This window comes from Lucilia cuprina, chromosome 5 (assembly GCF_022045245.1).
Source record: "Lucilia cuprina isolate Lc7/37 chromosome 5, ASM2204524v1, whole genome shotgun sequence".
NCBI lineage: Eukaryota > Metazoa > Arthropoda > Insecta > Diptera > Calliphoridae > Lucilia > Lucilia cuprina.
The window spans coordinates 51130182-51142681 of record NC_060953.1 but is presented as its reverse complement, the minus strand read 5'-3'; the positions used below and the strand labels follow the sequence as shown (position 1 = coordinate 51142681).

At 31.7% G+C, this 12500-nt stretch overlaps 2 protein-coding genes across 4 annotated transcripts in view; both read right to left on the bottom strand.

The window, feature by feature from the left end:
- LOC111689632 overlaps window positions 1–1103 on the bottom strand; it is a 1574-nt gene extending 471 nt beyond the window's left edge. The window contains exon 1 of the mRNA XM_023452105.2: window positions 1–1103. This exon is cut by the window's left edge and continues 471 nt beyond it. Within this exon, the coding sequence (XP_023307873.2) occupies window positions 42–1031 (990 nt within the window). The 5' untranslated portion in view covers window positions 1032–1103 and the 3' untranslated portion in view covers window positions 1–41.
- LOC111689584 overlaps window positions 1–12500 on the bottom strand; it is an 89448-nt gene that overhangs the window by 48888 nt on the left and 28060 nt on the right. For all 3 annotated transcript variants that reach the window (XM_046950914.1, XM_046950916.1, XM_046950915.1), the window contains 5 exons: window positions 11254–12240; window positions 8846–9089; window positions 8563–8782; window positions 5023–5158; window positions 2571–2855 (listed from right to left, as the gene is read on the bottom strand). In XM_046950914.1, the coding sequence (XP_046806870.1) occupies window positions 2571–2855; window positions 5023–5158; window positions 8563–8782; window positions 8846–9089; window positions 11254–12199 (1831 nt within the window). In that variant the 5' untranslated portion in view covers window positions 12200–12240. The remainder of the gene's footprint in view (window positions 1–2570; window positions 2856–5022; window positions 5159–8562; window positions 8783–8845; window positions 9090–11253; window positions 12241–12500) is intronic.

The following is a 12500-nucleotide window of genomic DNA, read 5'->3' as shown; positions in this document are numbered from 1 at the left end:
GAGAATAAAATTATAATTTACAATAAAACAAAATAACACACTCAACGCCACATACCACAATTGACTACTACTATATCCTTTTTGGTTTTACCATTTTTTGTGCCATAGTCTTGTAGACAATCCAAAACCTTAAGACCTTGGCTGACAACTCCAAAAGGTACTCTCTCGCCTTTTAAAACCGATAAAGCTTTAAAGCTAATCGAGAAATTTAGCAAACCAGGAGGAAAACCATTTAAATAACATTTAGCAAAAGAAAGAACACCAGGACCCATGCCATGATCTAAACAATGCATATTATACAAATATCCAGAACAGTTCAGAACATTTTCGGAAACGCAAAGTTCTCCTTCTATCCAGAGTAAAGGAAATATACGTATAAATTTCAGCAAATCCACCTGACGTTTTGAACACAAACGCACAAATTCTAATACAAGTTCCGGACAAGCTTCTGTATATAGTTGTATAACTATACGTCCCAAAGGTCTAACATTTTTAACATAAAGATCTATAAAGACTTTGGGTCTTAAGAGTTTGCCCATTAGGTAAGGTTCCTGACAATTAACAGCCTCCATATATTCCCTCATAGTGGCCTGTGATATAGTGGATTTAACATTATTTCTTCTTAGAGCTCTTAATTCCTCCATTCCTCTTCTTGTGTCCATCGATGATTTAGCTTTTAATATCCTCTTACCCAATTTATGATTATCCTCTTCAATTTCTTTTAAACGTTTTGACAAGCGTATAAAATGATTAGATTTGATGGGTATAATTTTATTAATATTTTCGGTAAAACCATGAGTTTTCTGTATATAATTGAGTTTGGTCAAAAGGTGTATGTTGTCTTTTAAAATTCTTCTAGTGGCCACAAAATCATCTTTTAATTTTGGCACTCTTAGATAAGTGGAAGCAAATATCTTGGGTGGTTTAAAGTCGACAAGACTGCGCGCATTCTTGAGATTTTTCTGATGAATTTCGTCAAGTTTTTTACGTTCCCAGGGATCAACGGGAGGTACGAAACTTTTGCGAGGCATTTTGAGGGAAATTGAATTTGCAGGAAATTTTTTAAGAATATATTTTTTAAATTGAAATAAAATACATATATTGAAAAGTCATTGATTACATTTAAAAATCGTTATTTGTTTAGTCGACTAAATGAGAAATCCAGTGAAATTCTTTCCATTATACTTGATATTATGGAATGAATCCAGTCTGAAGCTTTTAGCTTAGACTCTGATCTAGTCGGATTAACTATATTCTAGTCGAATTGTCTCCACTCTAGATCAGTTCACTATAGTCTAGACTCCCAATCATAGATACAAGCCGATATAAAATGATCGGCGGCGCAATAATTTTAGGTCGGCGACGGCGGCTTATTATAGAAAATATTGCCGGCGGCCAAATTGTCGGCTCAATTTAAACTTTTCTTTAGAAATTAACCTTATTATATTGAAAAATCTCTGTATAATAGTCTGTTATATAAAAACCTGTCTCTATATAAATTTTCAAATTAGAGGCTACGTTTAAGCCGGCTTAGCTTTTGAGCCGAAAGAAGACGGCGACGGCGCGGCTTGAAAAATATTACCGGCGGCCAGCTGCCACCGATTTGAACCGTTTCGGCTTGTATCTCTGCTCCCAATATAGCCGATTCATTAATCTAGTAAAATCATATTTGGATTTGATCTAATCAATCTTCATCTAGTCGAATTGACTCTAATCTTGTCGAATTGTTACTATTATCGGCGAATTGATTTCAATCCAGAATAATCTATTAGACTCCTTATTACAGTCGAAAAAAACACGACTATATTCTACTCGACCAGTGTCTTATCTTATAGACTTGATTACAATCACTTTTTTATAGTCGAATTGACTCTAATCAAGTGAAAACAACTCTAATCTTGTGGAATGAATCGCATTGTATTGTAATACATTGTAACCTATTTAAATTAACTTTTATCTCGTCGAATAAATTCAAATCTGTTCGACTATTATAGTCGAATCCACTATAATACATTAATCTTGTCGAATCGTTAGAAGTAGAAGAAAACAGGACTATATTCCACTCGACCAGTGCCTTATCTTATAGACTCGATTATAATCGAGTCGATTATTGTCGAGTCAACTCTATCATAGTCGAATCTACTGTAATATAGACTAACTTTATTGCATCGCCTTCACTCTTGTCGAATCGATTCCAATCTATAAAAAAAGACTCTTATCTAGTCGAAACGACTTCAGAATTCGCATAAGTATTATCGAATCGACTCTTATGGAATATTCTAAACTAGTCGAATCTACTATAAGCATGATGAAACGATTTAATTATATAGATTCTTATTTCTTCGAATCAACTTTATTCTCTCGGTGAATCGGTTAATCAAATGTCGATTTGGTATCCCTCTTGACGAATATACTGTTATTTATTACACTCTTAATAACTTAATTTTAATAATAATATGTAAAGGAAATCTAATTTTCTTCATTTATTTTTCATACCATATTAAACAATTAAAATTTTTAAATTAAAAAAAATCAACATAAATAAAACAACATTTCTCTCTACTACTTACTGTAAATATCACAATGTTCACCCTCATAGTGTGAGCCAAAACAATCACACGAGATGTCATAATAATGATTTATGCATTTCGAGCCCACGAAACACAAATTGTGCCGGGAATGACATTTATCAGCACAGCCCTCATTAACGTTTTCATGTTTTGTAGCAACCAGTGGGGTAATGGGCAACAAATCGGAGGCAGCTTTACCCGAATACAATATAACGTTGCGTATACAGCCAACAAATGATTCAATTATGTATTTAACACCATGCAGTTTTTCTTCCGATGAAAGTCCTGCAAAAAAAAAAAAAGAAATAGAGACGAGAAAAAAAGAAAGAAAGAATTTGTTACATTTTTGCAAAATTGTATTAGAGTGGCTTAAAACCTAGATGTAAATGGAGAATTTCTAAATTATTTATTATTAGACAACATTAGTGCATTTCGGTATTATATAAAATTTGTGGTAATGAAACTTAAATCGTCTGCATTTAAGTCAAAGCGACTCTAATTTAGTAGAATCGATTCTATTTTAGAGAATTCTAACTCTAATCCAGAAGAATGGGCTTTATTCTAGACGAAGAGAATAGTATTTATTCTAATCAAATTGATTTTATTCTGGTTGACGGTTTAATCTAAACTTTCTTGAGTTTTCTCTATTAAAATGGATTCTCTTCTAATTGTAGGGACTTTAATCTAGTCGAATGAACACAATTGTTATTGATCAGACTTTTTTCTAGTCGAAAAGATTCTATTCAAGTAAGATGATTTTACTTGAATAGAATCTTTTCGATTATATTATACTCTGTTCGAATTTTATTCCTCTCGAGTGAATAAAACAGATTCTCCTCTAATGAAATCGACTTTATTCTAGTCAAACGGACTCTATTCAAATCGAACAAATTCTATTCTAGTCGAAAAGACTATACTCTAATCGATCATACTCTATTATAGTCGAACAGACCCTTTTATAGTCGAACGTACTCTATTCTAGTTTAGCGAACAATATTCCAGTCGATCACACTTTTTACTATTTGAAAATATTCTATTCTAGTCGAACCGTCTCTATTCTACTCAATTCGAACTCTATTCTTGTCAAATGGGTTGAATGGATTCTCTTCTAATAAAGTCAACTCTATTCTAGTCAAACAGACTCTATTCTAGTCAAACAGACTCTATTCTAGTCGAACAGACTCTATTCTAGTCGAAAAGACTCTATTCTAGTCGAACAGACTATATTCTAGTCGAACAGACTCTCTTATAATGGAACCAACTCTATTGTACTCGAACCGACTCTATTCTAGTCAAACATACTCTATTCTAGTCGAGCCGACTATATTGTAGTCGAACAGACTTTATTCTACACGAAAAGACTCTATTCGAGTCGAACAGACTATATTCTAGCCGAAAATACTCTATTCTAGTCGAACAGAGTATATTCTTGACGAAAAGACTCTATTCTAGTCGAAAAGACTCAATTCTAGTCGAAAAGACTTTGTTCTAGTCAATTCGAGTGGAATTCTTGTCGAACTATTCTTTCGACTATTTTTGTCGAATCGAATTTATTTTATTCAAACATTCTAATCGACCCTATTCTGGTCGAACATATTCGAACAAAGGCTCTATAGTTGAAACGAAAAGTCGACTTTTCGACTTTTTGCATTTCGTTAAATGTCGACTTTTCGAATTTTCGACTTTTTTCATTTAATTAAAAGTCGACTTAAGACTCTTTTTCCACTTTTTTCGAATATTTTTTTTTTTACTTTTTAGAGTTTTTCCGAATATTTTAGAGTTTTTTTACTTTTTCCACTTATTTAAATTTTTTGGCTATTTTTGACTTTTTTCTACTAGTTTCGAGTTTTCGACTTCTTCTGACTTTTCGACTTCTTTCCATTTTTTTTTACTTTTTCGACTATTTTTTGACTTTTTCGAGTTTTTTTGACTATTTTAGAGTATTTGACCTTTTTCCACTTATTTAAAATTTTCAACTATTTTTGACTTTTTTCTACTATTTTGGACTTTTTACGACTTTTTTTGACTTTCCGACTTTTATTTCCAAAGTCGACTTCGACTTTTTTTTGACAAAAAGTCGATTGTTCGATTATTCGAAAGTCGATTTATAGAACCCTAATTCAAACCTATTGTAGTCGAATAGATACTGTCATGTAAAATCGACTCTATTGCAGTCGAACAAAATACTCTCTATTCGAACAGACTCTGTTTCAGTCATATCGTTTATAAACTGCTTAATTTTAACATTTATTAAGTCGTTCGGGTCGAACGAATTCACTTCTAGTTAAATAAACTCTAATAAAGTTGAGAATCTATTGGTCGAACAGAATATGTAATAGGCGAATAAATTCCATTGTTTCATTTCAAAATTTGATTGCAAATTTAATTTTAACTTAAAATCTTCTTAGAGAAACCCAAATTCTTAGCAATGTACTAATTCATATCCACTTACCTCCTACCAATACTACAGATGGTAAATTAGTAGAAACACCATAGTTAGTATCATGATTCAGGCCCTTAAGATAAACTTCCTCTTGATGTTCGTCAACTATTGCAATTAATCTTGCACCATGGACATCAATGCGTACCTTTGGGATAAAAATACAAGAAAAAAAAAAATAAAGCATACAGACAAACATTCATTCATCAGCAAATACAAGAGATCAATAATAGAACAATGGCAAAAATCCAACAAAATAGAAATGAATGAAAATAAGAAAGATAGACAGACAGACAGATCAAGAGAATCCAATAATGCAAACAATAATGGAAATTATGAAAAGTACACACACACATTTACATTCAAACAAATGTTACTAAGAACAAACATTTCTTTTGTCCACCCTGGATACATTTCATTATGACACAAATACAAATCTAATTCTAAAGTGCTAGAGGTATCCCTACATTTACAACTGTCTCTACACTTCCGTTATCCTGTTCATGTGTATGTGTGTATTCTAACTCATTCATCCCTACATAAGATGAATGTTTTTCCTACAGATAAGACAATGATGAGTTTATTTTCCTATTCCCTATATGTACTTTTCTTAACACACGCACACACACACCACACACTCTTACACACAATGTGCATTCGCATTACAGACACGTATTGAAATGTATGGCGTAAAAAAACTCCAAATATAGGAAGATAAATAAGAATAGAACTATAGAAAAAATGACTTGACAATTGTAAGACCAATGAAAATGTTACATGAGATACAATCACTGAGAATAGGAAATGTATAAGAGAAAAAAATGTATTTATGAATGAACAGTATTATGAACGTGCTACAAAACAATTCAACATTCATAACACTTGGGAGTTGCAGAAATGTGCAGGATGTGTTTTAAATACTCAATATTAAGTAGGTGTAGAAAACACAAAATCGAATTGTGTTAATTCTGGGAAAAATTCATTATTTTAGTCGTCTATCGAATGGATTCTTGTCGAATCTATTCGAATTTTTTCAAACTTCTATTCTTACCGAATTATAACTTTTCCAGCTGAACTGACTTTATTCCCATCAAGTTCAATTCATTCTAGTCAATTTGACCCTATATCAATCGTATTAACCCTATACTAGACGTATCAACTCAAAACTGGGTAATGGCATTGTATTGTAATTACTTACCTAATAACATACTTTTCAATGACTACTACATATGGTCTGGATTACATAGAAGTAGTCCAATAAGGTCTTACCAATAATGTGTTATATAAATACTTTCTAATTCATAAGCCATCTCGCCAGTGAAGATACTGATGCTATATACGTTTATTCATGTGATTTAGAATGACTACTTTTTCTAATTACTTGTAATCGTTTGTGTTAAGTACTTGCCTCCAATGACATTACCGTGTTAAAATAATGACTTCAAATGCAAGTACATTTTAGCATTTTAACTTCTTACATGGTAAATATTTTACTAGGATTTTAGATGAATTTTCACTATTTTAGTCGAACTGAATTCATCTTTTTGGAATCAACTATATGTAAGTCGAAAAGATATTTCTCTATTTGAATCGACTCCCTTCTACTATTTCCTAATTAACTCTTTATAAGTCAATGATAACTCCAATCTAGTCGAATATAATTTCTATTCTATCCTGATCTAATATAGTATGTACTATCAACCCCCTATTCTGTCGACTAGAATCTATTCTAGTCGAATGAATTTTGTTCTAAATGAACAGAAACTAGTCTAGTCGAATAGAATATAAGTGTATTAGTCAAATGAAGTCTATTCTAGTCGAATAGAAACTATTCTACTCGATTGGAATGTATTGTCGATTTGAATCTATTCTGACGAATAGAATCAACTCCAGTCGCATAGCATCTATTCTAGTGAAATATAAAGCATTTTGGTGGAAAAGAATCTATTCTAGTAGAAAATAATATATATTCTCATAGAATCAATAGTCTAATAGAGTTTATAGTCTTGTGGAATCAAATGGATTCTACAAACAGTGTCGAATAGAATCTACTCTGGATAAATATAATTTGTTTTTCTTTTTTTTTTTTGTAGAAATCAATTTTTTCTTGGCGAATGAAATCTACTCCAATCTAACAGAATCTATTCCAGTCCAGTATTGCAGTCAAATGAATTCCATTCTAGTCGAATACAATATATTCTGGTCGAATGAAATATATTGCAATCGAATGAAATCTATTCTGGTCGAATTAAATATATTCTAGTCTAATGAAAATTTTGCTAGCCAAAAAGAATCTGTTCTAGTCGAATACATTCTAGTTGAATTGAATGTAAAACTCTAATAGAATATATTATAGTCTAATAGATTTTTATGGTATAATAGTTAAATAGACTCCATTCCATTCTCAATTAAAATCTCTTCTAATCGAGTCGACTCTGTCCAAATTGGGTTTAATCCAAACTAATTGAAATGTTTCTATTCTGGTCAATATAATGGAATCTGTTCTAGTCGATTACAATATATTCTAGTTGAATTGTATCTATCCAGTCGAATAGAGTCTAAAGTCTAGTAGACTATTATGGTCTAATAAGTGAATAGACTTCATTCTTTTCGACTCTTTCATTCTGAATTAGAATCTTTTCTAATCGAGTCGACTCTGTCTTAATTGAGTGTAAACCAAACTAATTGATTCGTTTCTATTCTGGTCGAATCGATCCTATTCGATTTGAATCCTGTCTATTCTTGACTCCATTTTAATTAAACAAAATATATAAAAGTAGATTCTATATTACTCAAATGGAAAATATTTGTAACCTATCGATAAGTAATATGTAAAACTAATGTAATTGAAAAATTATAAACACTTTGGTGCCCATTTGATACCAGGCGTGTATATGTCTTTCTCCCTCTGTGTAGGGTGAACAACATAAAGATAGCTTCTAAATTAATCAGTTCAACATTAAATAAAATAACACTTAATTATTTGTATTTCATTACTCAAACGAAAAATAAACATTTCATTGTAAGAAACAATCAAAATTGCAATTTCTGATCAATAGGAATTGCATCCGAAAGTGAATGCAAAAAAAGAAATCTTAACAATTGAACTGTCAAACTAGTAATTGATGATTTCAGTCTATAGAACATACATACACGTATATGAATGTTTAGAAATTTTAAATGGTTTTCATCAGGATATTTTTCACTTGTAATTTCTATCATTTTTTTTCTTAAAGAATTAAAACAAAAGCGTATCGAGATATCAAATAATACATTCATAAATCATAGTTACATCATAGAGACAGAGTTTCTGATACAATGAAATTTATAGATCTTATATGAAAAGAAACATTTTAAAAATCTCTCTACTTTAAGAATCTCTGTCTATATGAAGATTCAATTAAATAGTAGTCTATGTATGATGCCAACTTGCTGGAGGTAAATAAACATCTCTTTTTCATTCTATTCTCATGTAATTGTTAGATTGTCTCGACGTTCGCCAACTGTAGTATTTGTTTGTTTGAATTTTTTTTTACTTTTTCTTTTACTTACCGTAACATTGTGCCATTCATCACGATTCAAACCTTCACCAACCGTGACACTAGTCGAATGTTTACCAAACACATGAACCACTTTCAATTGACCCTTTTCAACGATGACATACAATGCATATGGATTTAAATTGATACGATCAGGATTCTTAACATTATGATAGACGAGTAGACCGTGCGGCAGACGGGTGCGAAATTGAAATGAGATTTCACGACATAATCTGAAAAAATTCGACACAAAATTTTAATATTTCACATAGAAATATTAAAACTTATAAAAATACCTTAATTGAAATGTTTGTATGATATCGCCATCGATTTGTATAAATGTATTATTTTCAGCAAATACAAATGTTTTCTCTTGACCCGTTTCGGCAAATGTTAGCTCAGGTCCTCTCTGTTCGAATGGCACCGGACTTGTTTCGGAATCTCCATAGGCTGGCGAAAATGTGTAGGGTGATTGTGGCAGTGCTGATTCTGTAGTGCTGGGTTCACGTGTCGTTGTTTGAAGGAAGGGTGGTAGAGTGTCTGTAAAATGTTAAGGAAATTATTATGTTTCCAAAGGTCCAATTTTAATCAAAAGACCCTAGACTATGGGTAAAATTTAAAGTGAATATATAAAGAAAATCGAAATTTCGTTATAGAAAATTGTATATGATTTATGTCAAAATGGGTTAATTGTTCTTCAAAGAGATCATATTCAAGCAAACTAGACTCTTTTCCAATCGGATCGATCCTATTCTAATTTAGTATACTCTACTCTAGTTGAATCGTTTCTTTTTCTAACAGAATAGACTCTATTCTAACCGAATAGTCTCTATTAGAATAGGCTCTATTCTATCCGAATAGACTCTATTCCAACAGAATAGGCTCTATTCTAATAGAACAGACTCTATTCCAACAGAATAGGCTCTATTCTAATAGTACAGACTCTATTCTAACAGAATAGACTCTATTCTAACCGAATAGACTCTATTCTAACAGAATAGGCTCTATTCTAACCGAATAGACTCTATTCTAACAGAATAGGCTCTATTCTAACCGAATAGACTCTATTCTAACAGAATAGGCTCTATTCTAACCGAATAGACTCTATTCTAACAGAATAGGCTCTATTCTAACCGAATAGACTCTATTCTAACAGAATAGGCTCTATTCTAACCGAATAGACTCTATTCTAACAGAATAGGCTCTATTCTAACCGAATAGACTCTATTCTAACCGAATAGACTCTATTCTAACCGAATAGACTCTATTCTAACCGAATAGACTCTATTCTAACCGAATAGACTCTATTCTAACAGAATAGGCTCTATTCTAAACAAATAGACTCTATTCTAACAGAATAGGCTCTATTCTAACCGAATAGACTCTATTCTAACCGAATAGACTTTTTTCTAAACGAATAGACTCTATTATAACCAAATAGACTCTATCGAATATACTCTGTTATAACCGTATAGACTTTGTTCTAGCCGAATAGACTCTTTCCTAACCCATCATACTCTGTGATATTCAAGTTGTTTCTAAATAGTCCCTATTCTAGCCTAATAGCCTCTATTCTAGCAAAATAGTCTTTATTCTAATCATACTGATACTATTCTAGTCCAATTATCTCCATTTTAGTCGAATTGACTCCATTCTAGCCCAATATTCTCTATTATAGTCGTATAGACTCCATTCTATTCTAGCCAAATAGTCTGTATTTTTAGTCGATTGATTCAGTTGAGGATTCTCTACTCTAGTCATGTACACCCTCTATTCCTAATATACTCTTTATTCTAGTTGAAGACTTTCTACTTTTGTCAAACACATCCACTATACCGAATAGACTCCCTATTATAGTACATAAGTATACTCTATATTCTAGTCGATTAGAATCTCTATTTTATTCAAATACACTTTCTATCCTAGTTGAAAAATCTCCGCAAAGACTCTCTATTTTAGTCAAATAGACTTTGTATTCTAGTCGAATGGACTTTAGCGTCTAGCCGAATATATATTTTAGTCGATATTCTCTATATTCTATTCGAATAGACTCTAATTGAAAACATTCCGAAAAGACTCTCTATTCTAGTCAAATAGACTTTGTATTCTAGTCGAAGAGACTTTTTATTCTAGTCGATTAGACTCTCGTTTTTTGTAGAATATATTCTAGTCGATATTCTCAATATAAATATAATATATTCTAGTCGATATTCTCTATATTCTGGTCGAATAGACTCTATATTTTCGTCGAATATACTCTCTATTCTACTCGAATAGATTTTATATTCTAGTCGAATAGACTCTTCGAATAGATTCTTTTACAGCCCAATTTATTCCATTCTAGTCGAACATACCTTGTTTTAGTCGAATCGACTCTATTTAAGTCAAGACGAATTTTTTCTAGACAAATAGGCTGTTTTCTATGTATTTCGGAGCAAGTATACAATTTTCCAAACAAGCAAGATATTTTTTCCTAATTTTTCAGATATCAAGTTGGTTATCTTCAATTTAACAAACAAATACCTTTTTTCATTTTATTCAATTAATTTAACAATCATTTGCTAACAATTTGCCATAAACGATAATAAATAAATCCTTTTCTAATCCTAATTGAACAATAAATATAAAAATGACTTCCATTTAATCCCCATAACATAAAAAAATCCAAAAAGAAAAACTAAAAAACAAACTTCAAAATACTTACGTGGCGCTCCAATACAATAAAACAAACATTCAGCTTCACTATTAAAACGATTCTGAGCGTTGCCCTCACAACCACCCCATATGAAAGATGTACACTCATTGGTGGTCGATTCATAACGCCATTTATAGGTGAACTGTTTGCAAGGACCCGGATCCGCTGGACCAGCACATTTATCGTATAATTTTTCTTTGGGCAAAGCTACAATATTGCCTAAACTACCACCAGGCCCCGAAGAACCAAGACCACCCATACCAACGCCCACTGCAATGTTTGTTGCATTCATGATGGCCAACAATTCACCGTTAGGGCCAACGCCAACAGCCATGTTATTATTTATATTGCTGGCTGTTAGATTCATGTTGTTGTTATTGTTAATGTTATTATTGTTGTTGCTATTGAGATTAAGATTGCTGTTACTGGCAGGATTATTTGCATTGATATTGTTGAGGATAATGCCGCTGCCGCCATTATTATTGCTGTTCATGCTACTGATGATGATGTTGTTGTTATTGTTATTGCTGTTGGTCGTTTGAGTATTTGAACTAATTAAATTTGTATGCGATGAAGTAAGACCCGTATTTAGTTGGGCATTTGAATTTAAACTGTTGGCATTATTAAGATTAATATTGATGTTTGAATTATCATTATTGTTGTTGTTATTGTTGATATTATTGTTGTTGTTAATATTGCTATTGCTGTTGATATTCAACGGATTATTGCTATTAACTTGAGAATTTATTAACAGTGAATTGGTAGCAGCGGGCACTGCATGAGCCACTGTATTCAATAAAACGAGGGAGTATAAAATCAAATATATTTTTGTATTTTGGAGCCATGGTGATGATGTACATGTTGATGATGATAACGTTGTTAATGCAGCTGTTGTTCGTTTTCTTACTGGTGTTGTGTTTGTTGTTGGAGTGAATGTTGTAAACATATACGGCATTGTTAATAAAGTTCACATTCAAACAAGTGGGTAGAAGAACTCTAAAAGTAAAAAAATATATACATTTATAAAGAATATGAAATAAGTAAGTGTTATATTAATAGTCTACATAGTAGTCTAGTCTACAGCATAAAGTACAGTCTAGTATATAGTCTACAGCCTACTCTATAGGCTAGTCTACTTTTGAACCTTATCTAGTCTATAGTCTAGTCTACAGTCTAGTCTAGTCTATAGTCTAGTCTATAGTCTAGTCTATAGTCTAGTCTATAGTCTAGTCTATAGTCTAGTCTATAGTCTAGTC